General features: G+C 40.3%; 2 protein-coding genes across 2 annotated transcripts in view; both read right to left on the minus strand.

The window, feature by feature from the left end:
* Positions 1 to 6: 6 nt before the first annotated feature.
* Positions 7 to 7,859, minus strand: LOC104962620 (solute carrier family 15 member 1-like). The gene is made up of 22 exons (XM_010791074.1): positions 7,827 to 7,859; positions 7,417 to 7,501; positions 7,044 to 7,185; positions 6,699 to 6,818; positions 6,514 to 6,613; positions 5,781 to 5,871; positions 5,612 to 5,695; positions 5,262 to 5,344; positions 5,044 to 5,130; positions 4,860 to 4,949; positions 4,679 to 4,723; positions 4,538 to 4,570; positions 4,355 to 4,443; positions 4,152 to 4,233; positions 3,955 to 4,071; positions 3,710 to 3,850; positions 3,496 to 3,542; positions 3,280 to 3,387; positions 3,076 to 3,190; positions 2,861 to 2,998; positions 2,631 to 2,738; positions 7 to 2,476 (listed from the first exon to the last, which is right to left on the minus strand). The coding sequence occupies exons 2-22, from the start codon at positions 7,421 to 7,423 to the stop codon at positions 2,258 to 2,260; spliced, it is 2,046 nt and encodes a 681-aa protein (XP_010789376.1). The 5' UTR covers positions 7,424 to 7,501; positions 7,827 to 7,859; the 3' UTR covers positions 7 to 2,257.
* Positions 7,860 to 9,797: 1,938 nt separating this feature from the next.
* LOC104962621 (dedicator of cytokinesis protein 9-like) overlaps positions 9,798 to 17,179 on the minus strand; it is a 43,743-nt gene continuing 36,361 nt past the window's right edge. Inside the window, 10 exon segments of the mRNA XM_010791075.1 lie at positions 9,798 to 10,864; positions 12,133 to 12,271; positions 12,636 to 12,736; positions 12,978 to 13,168; positions 13,469 to 13,679; positions 13,803 to 13,949; positions 14,651 to 14,665; positions 14,667 to 14,710; positions 15,726 to 15,975; positions 16,593 to 16,699. Coding sequence (XP_010789377.1) covers positions 10,748 to 10,864; positions 12,133 to 12,271; positions 12,636 to 12,736; positions 12,978 to 13,168; positions 13,469 to 13,679; positions 13,803 to 13,949; positions 14,651 to 14,665; positions 14,667 to 14,710; positions 15,726 to 15,975; positions 16,593 to 16,699 — 1,322 coding nt within the window. The 3' untranslated portion in view covers positions 9,798 to 10,747.

Here is a 17,179-nt window from a genome sequence, read left to right on the forward strand (position 1 = left end):
CACCAACTCCAGAGCTGGGTCAGAAGGTTAAAAGTCAGGGGTCAGGTCATTCAATACCAGCTGATTACATTTGACCTCTGTGAGCGGGGCCTGTAAACATTACTGAACTCCAAAGCGGAGGAGAACTCTGGAGAGACACTTACGGGAGGAGAAGCTCAGGGGGGGCAGCAGAACCCGTGGAATCAGCTGTGATGGGACAAAGACAGAGTAACCACCAGAAACACAGCCAACCGGGACTCTGTATATGGGAGACTTCTGAGTCCACACGGAATTTGCTTCGACGAGGAGCCGAAAATCTCCCCAAAAATCCAAGACAAGACTTCAATCCCCTCCTAATGCAGGCGTCATATCCCCAGAACCTCTGAAAGCATGCTTGATGAACCTGCAGGGATACTATAAGTGTGCAAGCTGCGTGTGTGCGTGCCTAAATGCATACGTGTGAGCGTGTTTGTGTATGGAAGACTCCCTGTTATAAGGCAAATTGCAGCATTCTTAATGAAACCTCAGGTAAAGTGCTTTAAGTGGACTTTTGGAGGAAAGGGGGAGTGGGGGTAGGGGGGAGTCGCCATGCTGTACATGCGGGAAATGAATCACTGTGTGCAAAATGGTCACGCGCATTTTGTAGATACTGATTATGTTTAAAAAAAATAGTAGATATTTAAAGATTTCAATCGTTACTCCAACAGAAGGAACAGAAAATGCCTTGCCTTTTTGAGATGCACACGTCTACGTTCCGGCATTTCATCACAGATTTTCCGTTCAGTATTAATCAGCGTTCTCTTTCTAAGAGGTCCAATCTTACATTTCAACCACCTGCTGAATCATCAAACTAACTACGATACTAAGCTTTTTTTTGTTTAGAGGCAGAAGCTTTTTCTTTGTAATTATGTTTAGGTCTAAGTTGGTTTGGATTGTTTAAGACAAGAATGGAGTCAGATCTCTGTCAAAAGTATTAAGGGGACCCGAGGGGAACCATCATTGGCAGTTGAATGCTGATCAACTGAAGTATTATTGGTCCTTGACTTGTCATTTTCTTAAAGTGGAAGAACGGTCGAGGACCATCGCAGGCACATCATGACACCCGCTCATTGCCAAACTAAAGCGTAAAACAGGAAAAGCCAAAAGCGCCATCCTTATTTCGTTTTTGTATTTCTGTTCTCACTTCCACACCATGCTAGAAGTGCCATGTCCTTTGTAGTATGATTTGCACCTTTGTTTTATTTTTGTCAGATCAGTTTTTTGCACTTTGAAAGTGTGTCGAGTATTTAAAGAAGCCTGCAAAGAAGAGGAAAAAAGAAAAAAAGTTGCTAATAGCCATGTTTTACTATATATGTTTACTTAAGAGTTCCAGAATTTACTACTGTGCTAATGCAGCAATAATGTTGAGGAGTTGCATCAAGGCGCACTTGTCAACACAGGGATTGAAAGAAATTATCTGATATTTTTATAACTGCAGATTCAAGTATGGAAATATGGAATGCTTTACGGATATGGGCAAAAAAAAATCTATACCTTACAGAAAAACATATGCTACGGAAATAACTACAACATGTGTACATTTGGTCTCCTTTATCATAGCTGACAGTTTATAGTACTGTGTATAATCTTTGCTTGTGTCATTTGAGAATTCCCAAGTTAAATGTGAGCTCCTTGTAAGCTTTCAAAGTGACATGAGAAATAAAGATCTAATGCTAACTGAAAAAGTCTAGTTTTCTTAAAATGTTTGCATCAAAAAAATATTCAACACACATTGCTTGCATCTTTATTGAAGATATTGGTGAAACCTGAATGAGATCCAATTTGGAATATAACTGTTTGATTTGATCCTTTAGCATATTAGAACATCCTAGATATATAAAACAGTGACGATATATTATAAAACACAATGTGTTTGGAAATAAATACGAATGTTGGAATGGTTTATTTGTTTGTCCTACATTTAAAAAAAGCCTATGAACAATAATTAAATAAAAATGTTGCTACACAGTGCAAAATAAATCATTGTAAAATCTCATTTACAACAACGAAGAAGCCAAAATTACCAACCAACAAGAATAAAGGGGTTTTAATTGAATGAGGAACCTAAAGAGCATTTTGAGCCAAAATAAAATGAGATTTATCTCTGCCAATAACCTTCACTAACACGGTGTACCAAGAGCTTAATATCAAAGCCCTTTGTGTTCTTCGTTCACCTTATCTATTCATTCTTACCACTACATGTCCATGCAACAGAACCAAGCAGCAGAGAAGCGTGGCTTTATATCTTGGTCTGGAGGGTCTCCTCCTCCTTCTCATAGCTGGAGTGAGAGCTCTTCCTGCTCATCTCCAAACTCTTCCTCTTCTTCTCCTCAGGCTCCTTATGGGCAAACTCCGCTTCTATCTTGGCCGGGTCGATGTAGGTGTAGAAATAGGCCATGAAGGCAAAGATGAAGCACACTAACACCAGCAGGGAGGCGAAGAGGATGTACTCGGCCCACTAGTGACAGAAACACACAAAGTTCATTTGGAGATCAACTTAGGAGATAATGCCTTTTTAATCAAGATGTTCTCTCAAAACCATCTACAGCCAGTTTGAAACGGTCACTGAGGACAGAGTGTGTCTCCTAAGGGTTTATATAAAATCCACCCACCTGATCTTCGAGCGTTGCAGCCTCGGCGATAATGAGCACAACGATGTTACCTACGGCAACAGTCAGCAGCCAACCAGCCTGCAGCACAGACTTCATGTTGCTGGGTGCCTGCAGAGCAAAGGGAGATTCAAAAAGAACTATTTATTATAGCAAGGACATCAAGACATGGTCATTTTTCATCCAATTCTGGTTTTAATATTTGTCAGATATGTGAGGAAAGCCCCCTCTACCTGTGAGTAGGAGAACTCCAGGCCGGTGACGGAGAACACCACCTCTCCTACAGTCATGAGGAAGTACTGAGGGATCTGCCAGGCCATGTGGATGATGTTAGGCTTGATGTCCACCACTGGAACGAGGATCTGTTCACACTGCAAGGCACCAAGATGTGTTAAATAGATCAAAAACGTTACATTCAAGCTTTTGTGACGACTAAAAACGTATTTACCGTAGATTCAAAGTTGAAAGTTGGAGGGATCACTATGGTGTAGGAGCTGCCGAAGCCCAGCTCCTGTTTGTAGTCACACACTGATCCCAATGCATCCTTGATCTGGTACTGTGCACTGACATAACAAGAGAAACAGCAGTCAGTGGTGCAAAGACCTTTCTCTTGTGCGAGGGTGTGTGACGTTTATAACGAAGTCAGGCTTACACTCCCTGTGGTATCAAAACATAATTTGACATGTCGTTGGTGGGGATGTTCCCAAAGCTCTGGTCACCCCATGTCATATTCAAAGTTATGTTGAATCCATTGAAGAATCTGGGGAAGGAGAATTCAGAATACAATTAGTGAGACAGTCTTAGAGTCTTCTCCAGTAAACTGATTCATCCTACTAGTACTTTAAAAGTTTAATAGTTTAAATGCTACCTGATAGCATTAGCGCCCTGCTCCGGCTTTGAGGTGATGTCTGAGAACTGGAGAAAGAAAGATACTACTTTTTAGGTAATATTTGACATAATGGATAACACACATTGATTTACAGTCTATCAAATGCTATCAGAACACATCCATAGCTATAGCAGTCCAAATACATTTCATTTCAGCTGGACTTTAACCGCTTTAATCTGGCAGCTGTGCTTACTGTTATAGGCTTGAGTAGAGTCCCTTCCTGGACGATGACCGAGGTGCTGCGATTGCCCTCCTCAATAGCTATTTGGTAGCTGGCATCTGGCCCAAGAAATAGTGTAAATTGTGATCCAAAGGTCAAGTAATCCTCATTGGCCTGTAGGAAAAAGATAAGTCAATATCACTATGTCCTCTTGCCTTTGTTGTGTGGTGACCTATTTGCTTTCAGTCCATTTAGATCGTGAGTGCGAGGTGGAATACCGTGAAAGGCTTCAAAGTAAAATTGTTGTTTCCAGCTTTGACGTCCAGCGGTGTGCTCATCAGGTTGATGTACTTCACTTGGCTTTCAGTGCTTGAAGGGAATATAGGCATGGTTTGCTAGAAGAGAAATGGAAATGTGTGTGAATCGAGCGATGTAACGTAATTCATGTTTGAATTGTCTTGTGCGTTACACTCACATCAATCTGTAACTGAACCAGGGCAGCAGCAACGAACGCAAGAGCAGCAAATAACATCCCGACAGTCATCCTCTTCAGCGGGCTGCAGACACACACATGTTTGAGTTGATGTCTATATTTATTTATAACATGCTTGTGGGGTAAGCTAGAGTTTAAAAGTAGTGTTTCCCTCACACAGGAACAAAACAGAGAAATCAACTCACGAGAAGTTTAGTTTGCACTTGGCAATCAGTGGGTAGATGACACTGTCCATGATTGGAACCATGATCAGGATCAATATAGGGTTGACAGTCTGGGGGGAGGAAGGCAAATCGATCGTTTAACCTCTCCTATACTGTAGGTCAACATCATCAACATGTAAAGTGTAGTCAGCACCAGTGTCTTACCTGCATCTGATCGGGCTGGATTGTGAGGACTCCCTGTTAAAGGAAAAATACGGAAACAGACATAAACTCAGTTAGAAAAAACATTGTCCGTAGTTTGGCTCAAAAGGTTTGACATGGAACATTTTTACAAATAAAACGTACAAAGTTTCCGTCCATGATGGTGGCCTGGAGAGTCCATCTGGAGCCCTGTGGAGGAGACACAGCTCTTATTTACGTTTGCGCTGTTAAGGGACTACTTAAAAATATATTTTAAAGGTGGTACTTTGCTGGGAAAAGTTTGAGTAACACAACATACAGTACTGGTCAGGAATACAATTGTTACCTGCTGGTCAAAGAGAGCCCAGAACATGGGAAGAGGGATGTAGAGGAACAGCACCTTCAGCACCATCTTCACCTGGGCAATCAGGAGTTTCTGCAGCCGAACACAGAGAAGGATTATCATTTTTAAATTGTATTGATTTTACTGTTTGTTTTCGTGTGTATGTATGCATGCATACTGCACTTACGTCGTATTTCTCATCAGACCAGTCCATCCAGTGTTGTCTCTTAGGGTATTGAGAAGAACGATGCCTAAAGCGGTTCTTGATAGCAAACTACGGAGAGCAGTGAAGGACAATTCAGTGGGATTCTTACTCTCAATGGGAGACCATTTTGTTACAGAAAGTTTTTAATTCTATTTAAAACCATATATTTCTAAGATGAAAACTTTGTGGAAGCCACTTACCCCGATGCATGTGCAGACCTTCACCATGATGTTGCCTTGAGGAGGGGTCTTAATGTACATGCCACTTCCAATAATGAACACAACTGCAGACACACCAAATATACACGTTAACCTCTAAAAACAACAACAAAAATGATCAAAAGCAAAGGACATGACCTTATCTGATATGCACAACAAGTATTCATGATACCACTAAAACGCACTTTATAGAGGGTAATAAAGGGCTTATGTAATGGGTCAAATTAGCTTATTAAAGGTTAATTAATAATCCATGAATGGTTTACTAGTACAAGTATAATCGATCTGCTTGGTACAGTCAATAAAGACATAAAAACATATATATATTTTACCCAGAGCTACCACCATGAGAGCAGCAGGGACTCCAAAGGCCAGAGGGTAGCACGACTGCTTGGTGTTAATACCACACTCCTGAGCTGGAAACACACACACACATTTATTTTACTATGAAGCATATGACTCATTGGTGTGTTTTATGCTTTGTAATCACCACTAATGTACCTCTGAGGATGGGGGTGATGACAGTAGACAGCAGACTGCCAGCGTTGATGGACAGGTAGAAGATGGAGAAGAACGTGCTCCTCTGCTTCTCCTGTTGGCAAGACAAAATCAATAATTATTTTTCAAAATAATATTGGATACGTTTTATATAATGTCCCATTTCACTGGGGTCATTGATATGACCCTGGCCTTGAACAGTGTCATAAAGTCACTGAGACAGAGGTGCCTGTACCTATTATTAGTTAATAAACAACTAGCTAGATACTAGAAGTGCTGACGAGGTGCCACTGATAGCTGAGTGAGTTGGCTCTTTAATTGCATGTTTGTGGTGTGTGTGTGTGTGTGTTTTCAGAGAGAGAGATATTACTTGGGTCCTGCATGTGCTGTGTGCATGCCTGAACGTACATAATTGGATATTGTAGCATAAAATAACTTGTCTCTGAGCAGATGTCCTGCTGTGTGTACTGTGTTGCATTATAAATTATTTTGTTCAGTTTCACTCTCCTAAATTCCCTATATTAGGAAGTTTGGGTTAGAATGTCTTAACAATATTTTCTAAATGATTATTTTCTAATATGTAAACCTTGTTAACCCATACAAACATTTAAATAATATTGATTGCATCTTGAATGCACTTCAATTGTAGAGGTGTCTCTGGTATTTGATCTCCCCTGCCATTGGTATAAAGTACAGTATGTGCGAGAACGACTTGTGTGCTTGAGGAACATCTAACCTGATGGTCTAGAAACTGGTCTCCACCGAAGGCAGCCACGCAGGGTTTGATGCCTCCCGTCCCCAGGGCGATGAGTATCAGACCCACCATGGACAGAGCTCTGAGGACACACACACACATTAGCACATATCTGTACCTGGGGATCTATTGTACTTCTCTCACACACTTGTCTGAGTTCCACTCACACGTGTAAGGTCATGTTGTCGGGGGTTCCATCCTTGTTTGCATCTGTGAGGTCATGGATAGCACTTATTGCCATGACAACCTGTCCCAGCGTGTATACAATGGAAAGGTAAACAATCGTCCTGTGCAGAGGGAGGGGGGAGAAGGAGCAAAGATTGAAACAGGTGCACAAGTTCAGATAGAGATAAGATAGACGAGGGTCAAAAATCCAAGGATGAACTTTAACAGCTGAGTCTGTGAGATAAACTTTACCGAACACACTGTATACTCCAAATGAGACTAAAGCTCATTTGTCTCTGAATGCTTACAGTATTTAAGATGCATTTTTTATTTGGATGCATACTCACTTGAACTTGCCGAGCCATGAATCAGCCACGATGGCTCCCAGGATGGGTGTCAGGTAGCACAGAGCCACAAAGGTGTGGTAGATGGTGGTGGCAAAGTCATCATCCCACTTCAGGAAGTACTTGAAGTACAGCACAAGCACAGCTGCAGACGAGGAGGGGAACAAAGGGGGAACAAAGGGAAATTAGGTTGATAGGATGCAAAAGAAGGTGAAAAACTGGTCAGGAATTTAACTTAAGTTTTAATAAGTGAAACAGTGTAAAAAGCGAAGCAAGTAAAAGTCCTGCAGTCAAAAATTCTAATCACGTAAAGAAAAATAAGTATTTCAAACAAAATGTAGTTTAGTTTTAAGTGCATTTGATGTAATCCACTCACCTCGCATGCCATAGTAAGAGAAACGCTCGCAGAATTCATTGACCACAATGAAGAAGATGCTTATTGGGTAACCACAAATAACAGCCTGTTGGAGGGGAAGGAAACACTTAAGGATAGTGACTAAAAAGTTGTTTGTCTGCAGGTTCTGTACAGTAGGTTTATCACTTATATTCTCATTACTTGCGTTGCATTTAACAAGACCTGAGCCGAGGTATTTTTTAATCAACCATTTTAAAAACTGGAATCAGATTTTTTGTATTACTTAATTGTGATTGATTGATTATGATGACAAAATAAAATTAGTACATGTTTGTTCCTCTTAATAATGAAGTCCTGTTGGGTATGAGAGCAGGAAACAATTAATATGTGGATTTTAATTAAATATTACAGACAATAACATTTGGACTTACAGTTTTCTGCTTGGGCTTCTTCGTCTCGTCGTTATCTGAAGAAATCACAGAAGTCACATTGAGTTAACCTTTTCCTTGAAGTGAAATATGCAGATTCATATTCTTAATTGTGTCCAACAAACTACAAATATCTCTGGTTTGTTGTAGATTTTTATCAAATTGTTGACTTAAGCTAGTATGCATGTAGCAAATCCAAGAATAACAAGTGCCATGCATGATATAAACAGATAATAATTCTCTAAAAAATGCAGGAAAAGTAATCTCAAAATGTGGAAGTGTTTCTTTCTTGCATCCCAGTCAGCCATCCAGACTGGGACTCACCTTCCATGGCTGCTGTGTGCGTTGACTCCGGGTCCCTTCTCCGACTGAATGTTTCAGCAAAAAGACAGAAAGACTTGTGACCCCGGTCCATATCCACGACACACAGCTTCTAATGTCACCGCCCATCATGCCTCCTGCAACGCCCACTGATGCTGGACTGTGGATCAAACACATGGCATCTAGCACCTACCAACGTCCATCATTCCCACCCACCAGCATTTTCTCTTCATCATAATCACACCTATGTTTGTGGGTGTGTCAGTCAATTATTAGTTTATTTCTCAGGGAACTCGTCTTGCTTTGAGATAAATTAGGATTTGCCAGACTTATTGCTTTCGAAACTGAAAATGTGATGATAATCTTTGTGATTGGGATGTAATGGTAATAATGATCGCTATCTCCTGGTGTGAAAATCAAGCCAATGAGGAAGACATTAAGCCTGCATTCCTCCTAATGGCCGGGAGGGAGGCAACTCCACAAAATAGTCGGAATGTATAGAAGTCCATTTTTTCTATATAGCATGATGTTCACTTTGTCAATTATGATCCAATTTTGAGTAAAATAAATGTAGGATGGGATATGCTTCAGGGCGTGGCTACCTTGTGATTGACAGGTTGCAACAGTGGAGTTGAGTTGGTTGTACTCTACGAGGCAGATGTTTTTCTTTTTGGAGCTTCTTTAGCATTTTCTCTTCCCAAGTTCCCCCCCACTTGTCCAAACATATGACGCCAAAAATGCGACATGGGTGGAATCACAGTGCCTTCGCCCTCTTTAAATATACAGACCATGGTTATGCAAGGCACAAACAGTAACTGCACGAACAAACTACATTTATAACAAAGTTTACAATATGCAAATCTTATATTATTATTGTCTATTTCATAAATTACAGACACAAACACATAATAAAACACTAGCAGGACTCATGGCAGACACATGATGTTTTGCAGCCTCTGGAACAATGACACGGTGGGGGTGTTTGTGACAGTGGAGAGTAGTGGGTTTCACAGGAGTCAGCATCCATATCTCACTCCTGTTGCTCTTCAATGAATGCACACAGCTCAGTTGAATCACTAAATCTAGCTCCATAACTCTACATATGCCGACTCAACAACACACACTTGTATTAGTATGAAATTAGTAACAATAATTCAGATAATAACTTTAGGATTTTAGCCTTTGCAGACCATTTTCATGCACAGGAACCTATAACACATTACAGGAAAGGGAAAACCCCAAAAGTACAATTTGGCCCTTTTAATCTTTTGAGAGTATAAGTGAAAGATAGGGGAAGATATCCACAAACTTGAACTGTCATTTTTACTTACTTACCCAAGGTATCATACAGCCATGCATCATGAGTCCCTCATCTTCTGTGTTTTACTAAAGTAATTCCTCTCTGCGTGTTTACACTCTCCAGCTACACTTCCCTGACAGTTGTGAGTCTGTAGCTTCTGCTTGAGATAAGGGCAGCTTGTGGTCGTGTCTGAAACAAAAAAGAACGGCTCAGAAGGTGACAATGTGTTCAAGGATCCATCTTCCTTTTCACATCTAACAAAATCCACATTACAAAATCCCCTGTCGCACCTTCAACTTCTTAGTGAAGTGATTTGTTAGTGGCTTCATAGTTAAACACACAAATCCAAGGCATGAAAGAAGGAATTATTTATTTTATTTATAAGTCTTAAACATATTTACATGAGCAGTCACTAAGTAAAAATGCTTTTGAATCTTACCTCACAGATAATAAAAGGCATGACAGACAAAGAAACAAAGGGGGTAGATTACAAATTGTGCCACCCTTGGCTTACCTTGCACAGTCTTTTTCTAATGTCTTTGGCAAGAGTGGTTTTCTATGCAGTAGGTAGGCCATGGTAACAATAGAAAATATTGCACACACTTTTCCTTAGAGAAAAAAGGTTAAAACATTGTGGTTCACTTGGCTTTAGACTGATTCTATACACGTCCATTGGCCTAAAATAGAGGGAACAATCATTTCAAATGTCCAGGGTAAGATAAAAGATGAATGCTTTCTGCACTGTTCACTGTGCATCTGCTGTAACAGGGCCTCCTGAATGGAAAGAATAGAAAATGTAAAAATACTGTGCCTCAGTGGAAGAATGTTAACAGATACAGCAGTGGTATTCATTTATTCCCATTAAAAACATTCTCTTATACAAACAATGTACATACATGGGAGCCATACAGTTACAAAACAGATAAGGTGTAGACTTACATGGAAATACTGAAGTCTGTTACCACATCCTTTGGGTGGAGCTTAACACACCAGAATAATAAAGATAACATCATGTTGCCAGTCACAGTATAGGATCCACACTTGCTGTGCTTAAGCCCATTTTACATATGATTAAACAAACTATACAAAATGATAAATGAGCCAAAACTGGCAACAAGTCAGATATTGTATAAGTATTGACTGGAGTCTCCATAGGAAACAAGAAGAATGGGCTAACTGATGGCAGGATAGCATGATGAAAACAAAAACTAATAAAGATGTTGTTTGTTTCCTCTTGACTGACAGGAAGTGTATTCAGTCATTAGGGATAAAGAAGGCAATAGTTTGGTGTTGAACATCCTGATCAGAGTATGGTGGTGGAGCCATGCGGGGTGGCACTGGTTGGTGTGCCACTGATGGCGTTAAAGATGCCCATAGAGTCGGACAGAGTGCTCCTGTTGCCGTCTTCCACCGGGTTTATCTAGAGAAATGGTTAGGAAGATAAGGAATGGTATTGTTGTGGTCAATCACTTATTGAGTGTCTGAAATGTATTTACCATTTTGTAAAATTTGACAAAAATATATGACTTTAAGGTATTTGGGGGAAATAAGTAATTTGTTTTCCTGAGCTACAGTAGATAAGTAGGTAAGAAAATAGTAACACACTTACTCCCCTGCCTAATCATTTCCATACAGTCCCTTACTATTCCTCTATAGAGTATAACAGTAGCAAAAGCAGCATTACCATCCAATCTGCTCAGGCCAGCACAAAGAGAGCAGGAGATAGAGACATGGTTAGTAAGTGAGCAGAAGATAGCAACAGGGGAAATCTCAAAAGAAATAAGATAAACAAAAAAACATAAAAGCACAAATAAAAAAAAACAGCAACAAAAACAGCTGTAAAGCATTAGTAGTATTAGTAATACAGTAATTAGATTGATATAATCAGCAGAATTAGAATCTCGTTACTGTTTGGGGGTTATTTTGATTAGTTCACTATCTTGGTTCTAATGGGCAGGATTTGTGTAATTGCACAATACCAGTGGCGAACCGTCAGGGCCTTCAAACAAACAAAAATTCGATTTAATTATATAAATAAATGTAATAAAATGTATGTAAATGTATATAAATGTATGTAAAATGAATAAATGAGAATCATATCTGTGTTGTTGATCTGTAATATTACAGTGTTACGTTGATTTGTTTGTTCTTCTCGGACCAGGCACTCCGCATTTCAGTGGCTTTGAGTAAGAAAAAAAAAAGCAACCAATCAGATATTGTTCTGGGTCTCTGGGTAGAATATCCTTCAACCAAGGTATTCTCCTTGATAGAATGCCCTGGCCGTTGCACTGAATGAGAGCGTACCTTTGGACTGACAGTTTGATCAACCAATCATATATTGATTTGTAGCCAATGGGCGTGTTCTTTCAGAGTTTTCCTCGGTGCCAGGGTATTCTAGAAGGCCCGCTAGTTAACTGGCTCGAGACAGAGGACCTAGATGAATGCCACGAAGCAATTCATATGCCGTTTTATTGTTTGGTGAAGATGATGTTGTTGCGGAATTGTTGTGGGTACCCTTTTCAAGACGACAAGGGTGTGTGTGTGTGTCTAGAGAAGGCCCAGTTGTGATAGACACGGTTCGCCACTGCACAATACAACAGGTGTGATGCACATATGCTTGCATATTTTCAGCAGGCCCTGGTCTGAATGATGTATTTCACATACTGTATCGACCCCAGGGGTTAATACCTGCTCATGCATGATGTTCGACAGCTCCCTGGCCAGGTCCCTGTAGTTAGCCTTCATCTCATCCTGGTACTCCTGCTGGTCCTCTTTGATCAGCCTCTCGTTCACGCACAGCGCCTGACCGCAGGCGTCCACAAACTGCCTGAGGGGTTGAATTGAAAAAAGTTTACAAACTAGTTTATTGACATAAACACTATACATAATAAAAAATATATTTGTAATACATTTAATAATAATACATGTCATTTATATAGCACACTTTAAAAACAACATCATCTCAAGGTGCTTCACAATGCTATGAGGAGAAAATACAATCAAATAAAGATACATATTAATTTATCTACACTACCATATGCAGTATTTGGGTAAACTTTATTTTCATAGAACTACAGCATATCCTGAGATACAATGTCTGTATAACGGTATTTCTATATTTATTTTTGTTGAATACAATTAAAATATCACGTTGTTTTACATATGCAAATATCTCCATCATTGATAAGTACCTGAACACCTCTTTGAGCTGTTTGACCTTGTTGTCAGGATATTTCTTGGCACTGCTGTCATCGAGGAAAGCTCTGGCATAAGCAAGAGGACCGGCATTGACCTGGAAAACAAAAAAGGTTAAAGATCAGAAATTACAACAAATGCAAGGTGCCAAATTCAAATAGATTGTTTTCATTTTATTTATTTGTGTCTGTAGATTTCTCTTGAAAAACAAAAGTTAGCAATATAATGCTTCATTTAAATATTTAAACATAAGATTTAAGAAAATTATAATCCAAAAACGAATTGTGTTAATGTTACTAATCAACTTTTATTCGGTCGCCAGCATGACCCCCCTGTACCTGGACGCTGATGCTGCCCTGCAGTTTGAGCTGCAGGCGGATCATGTCCACCTCAGAGGCGGAGCACAGCAGGCGCAGCTCTGCCACCTTCACACTCATCTCGTCTATGGCCACCTCGATGGGGCTCATGTCGGTCTGGTGTTGGTACATGACGGCTATACGCTTCTTCACGTATGGGAAACAATGGGTGGCTGCAGAGGAATGGGATTGCGGGAGAAAAATATGGTGGGAAGACGAAAAGGATGCTTTCAAATGTCATAAAGAGTTAATGATTAGATAACACATGTACTTTGGGATGAAGATGACGGGTCAGTAATAAACTTCCCCTGACCTTATCTGATTAATGTTTCAGCTGAATGACAAGAAGGGAACCATAACAGATGAAAACAAGGAATTCCTTCTGCTTCCTCTCAGTGATAAGGCTGACTGTAAAGACTTTCCTATTGCACCTTATATTTCCTGTTTGTCATCTTCACTGCTGTGCGACTTACTGGTGAGAACGGTCCGCCGTTTACACTGCTCCTCGACCCCTCCCTGCTTCTTTCCCGACACAGTGAACGGCGTCTCGAACACAAAGCGCCGGATGTTGTGACTTTTCTCGAAGTCAGTCTTCCTGTCCTCCAGCTCCTTGTCGTCTAGGTGGGGTGTGACGTGGGTCACCTGGATGTAGGCATACTTGGAGTCTAGGTCCTTAGGGTTCACCTGGGTGTACACAAAGATATTTTATCTAGATTTAAACATAGATAGAGGTAAAACACCAGTGGAAAACCGATAGTTTAACATTTTGTGACAAAGTTATATAAATAAACACAAATGTGATCCCACCTTGCCGGAGTCCTGAATGATCTTGACGTTCTCCTGACCAAACTTGTCGGAGTAGAGCTTCAGGAGCCTCTGGGAAATCTCTGACAGCGGAGTGAACTTTGGCTCCTTGTAGATGTATTCTTTTCCATCTTCATCCTCAAAGAAGCCCTGTGGACGAGGAGAAGGAGGTCAAGGGCCTGCTCAGGAATGATCCGTTACTATATTAAGTAGCTAGGAAAAGGCAATCCCTGGAAAGGCAGTTGTCTTATCTAATTTAGCTAATTTCAACATTGGTGAATTAAAACCCAACACCACATGCCAAGTCAAAAAATATAAAAGAAAGAAAAGAAGGGAATGACAACAAGCACACTTCACCAGGTCACCTCACAAAAATAATCTATTGTATCAAGCATATGTTACAGCTTCTCAGTGGTATCTATGGAAACGGGGTGGAGGCAGGCCGGTATAACTACAGGTTATCAGGGAGTGTATCCAAAGAAGCACCTTGGATTACAGAAATCAGTCTAAGTGCAATTTTACTATTTTACTTTGGGAGATAATATTTATAACACTAAAAATACCGCTGACTCAATATCTGAATTTAACTACTACTTCTCCACCAACACACAAGCCACTAGAAAGTTACATGTTGCCATTCATTTAACAACAAATAAACCTCAAACAATAAAATTATGCAAGGACAGAACAGCACACCAGGCCAACACACTGCTAAACCTTCACAGACTTACCGCAGCCTTGGAGGGGAAGGAGGAGAGAAGGAAAATCTCTATTAACGTGGTGAAATGCACAATTCAGTTGTGTAAGAATTGCAAGTGGGTTGTTTGTCTTTTATAAATGTAGCTGCTTACCTGTCCGAAGCAGGCCGACTCTGACCGTATCGTTGCCCAGCAGTCGTTTGCCAGAATGCACTCAACCTCCATCACTTTAGGCAGATGTTGACGCCCCGCTCAAGGCAGATATTGACGTCCCACTGGAGGTAGATGTTGACTGAACTGCTATGACCAAAAAAGAAACAGGGAATATCATGTTACAAGGAATCTTTGGAATGCGATGCACAGTATAATCAATTAAAAGTGGGATACTTAAAGTGGACCTATCATGCTATATTTGAATAATATATTGTAGGGCCATACCTATATAAGTTATATTTATACGTTTTATTTTTCAAAATACCAAACAGATCATGCATTTTATCCATTCCTCATTTCGCTCAATTTAACACTGCCTTTCATGCTCGGATTCAGTGAGAACAGCACCGTCTGGTGGCCTTAAATATGTACTACAGCGTCTCCAGCGCTTTCGAACGGCAATCTCCGTGGCCGTCTCCTCCTGATTGGTGGAGTAGGCCCAATAGCCGTAGCGCCACTTCTGTGACGTCATAGAAGTGTTCAAATCTGGATCAGTCTGTATCAGATCCGTTGCAGCCCCTTTTTAAGAGATTTGGGTATGGAGGAAAATAGAGAGGGTGGTGTTTTCTGACACTTGGTGAGTTCCCTGGAACACCGGGGACACATATTCATGTATAAAAGACGTACAAAAGTGCATTTTGCATGATAGGTCCCCTTTAAGTCAGTTATGCAGTGAACACAAATTGCCATTTTAACACAACTTCACATTCTGTTGATTATGTTTTATAAATGGTTATAACTAAATCTTTGACACCTTTTCCTTTAATTCATCAACATGTATGAGTTAGTTGCCAAAGAATATAAGTTGTCTAACATTCAACCTCCATAAGTTAATAGACCCAGACCAAAGTAAGGATGTAGCAGTATTAATAAAATGGGCAAGGATGCCTGTGTAAAATAATTACTGCTTTTTAAAATAAGTTTCACTTTAAAGATTAACATACCCAACTTTAACTATTACTTAATTTAACTTTTTAATATTACAACACACTAGTTAAAATCCATTATTTTGTCTTTAAAAGCATCTGTACCAAGATATATAGATAGGCTGGATAGTGTTCTCTCTGAGATGCACACCTTGTCCTCTGGCAGGTGTATGTACTGATAACATGCGACCCGTGTTCTATCACTGTGCAGTTTACCTCAAAGTCTCTGCGCTGTTCGTAGATGGGGATGATGAGCCGGTAAACATCAGCGATGAGCTCATAACGCTCCGCCTTCCAGAGGCCGTCAGCACACTCCTCCAGCAGCTCCATCAGCACCTCCTGGGCACACAGATAAACACACACTTCATTAAACGCCACCCTCAAAACAAGAGTGTAGACTTTTACGTATATTTAACTACTGCTAAGAGGGACATTTATTTGTGTTCCTATTTGTTTATAGGACTACAGTGCATTTAAACTGAGCACGGTGTTCCTTTAAAGACAGAAGCGTGGGAGGAAATGGATCCATCATCTCTTTTTTTTTTATTGGAGCTCATAAAGAGGAAAGGTTTTCAGAGCAGACGGAAGGTTTCTCATTGTCCAAACATCTGTTAACCGACTCATTAAAGTTCACACAATATCCCGCTATCACTTTCAATTTCACTGGATGATGAGTTCACTAGAAGAACTGGTTATAGGCCTCTCTGTCAACAAGCCGCTGACACTTGAGCCAGAATCCCAGAACTCCTCTGAAAGTCTGCCAGCTCAGGGATGTTCTACATCTGATAAACAACACATGAACCAAGCCCTGTGTCAAGGTCTGCAGCATCGTCACTGAGCACTACACGTAGCAATAGATACGGACAAAGAGATAAGAGTTATTATGTGATAGTTAAAAAACATCCGCAATGCTTGGTCAACACAGTGGGACTAGCATGTAGAACATTTCACAATACCTCATTGAAGTGAACATCCTGCATCCCCACGTCCTCCATCATGGCCGCTTCCTCGTCGATGTTCGGGGTGATGACGCGGAACGCCGAGCAGCCCTGCCTGAACATACCTGACAAACAGATACGGAAGATGAGGGAAAGTTAATTAAAGCGGCAAAATTGTAATATATATATATATTAAAAAATCAAATGTATATGTCATGTGATGCATACCCCTCCCAAAGCAGTGACACGTAACAGCAAAAGTGTCAACAAATAGGATATGTGTCCTTGGAAGGTACAACTAAAAAATATTTGTGTTGCCCTCCCATCAGGACAAATGACAAATAGTTCTATGTTATCTTATCTAATCCTGGTCAAAGTGGTGTACCAATTACAATTGGCATATAACCCTAACATAACAACAGTGCCTGCCTTTGCCTACTGTAGCAGAAGCACATAATACTTAGCATTGCTATGTTGTTATAAAAAGCAGTAAGACATTGAAATCACAATTGTATATTTCATAGGGATGGCATACCATCAGGCACACATTTAAACATTTAAGGGTCAATTGCTGAGTTCTCTAAAAATAAGGGGGTCTTAGGGAA

This window comes from Notothenia coriiceps, unplaced genomic scaffold, assembly GCF_000735185.1.
Source record: "Notothenia coriiceps isolate Sejong01 unplaced genomic scaffold, NC01 NC01_scaffold00035129, whole genome shotgun sequence".
NCBI classification, from domain to species: Eukaryota; Metazoa; Chordata; class Actinopteri; order Perciformes; family Nototheniidae; genus Notothenia; species Notothenia coriiceps.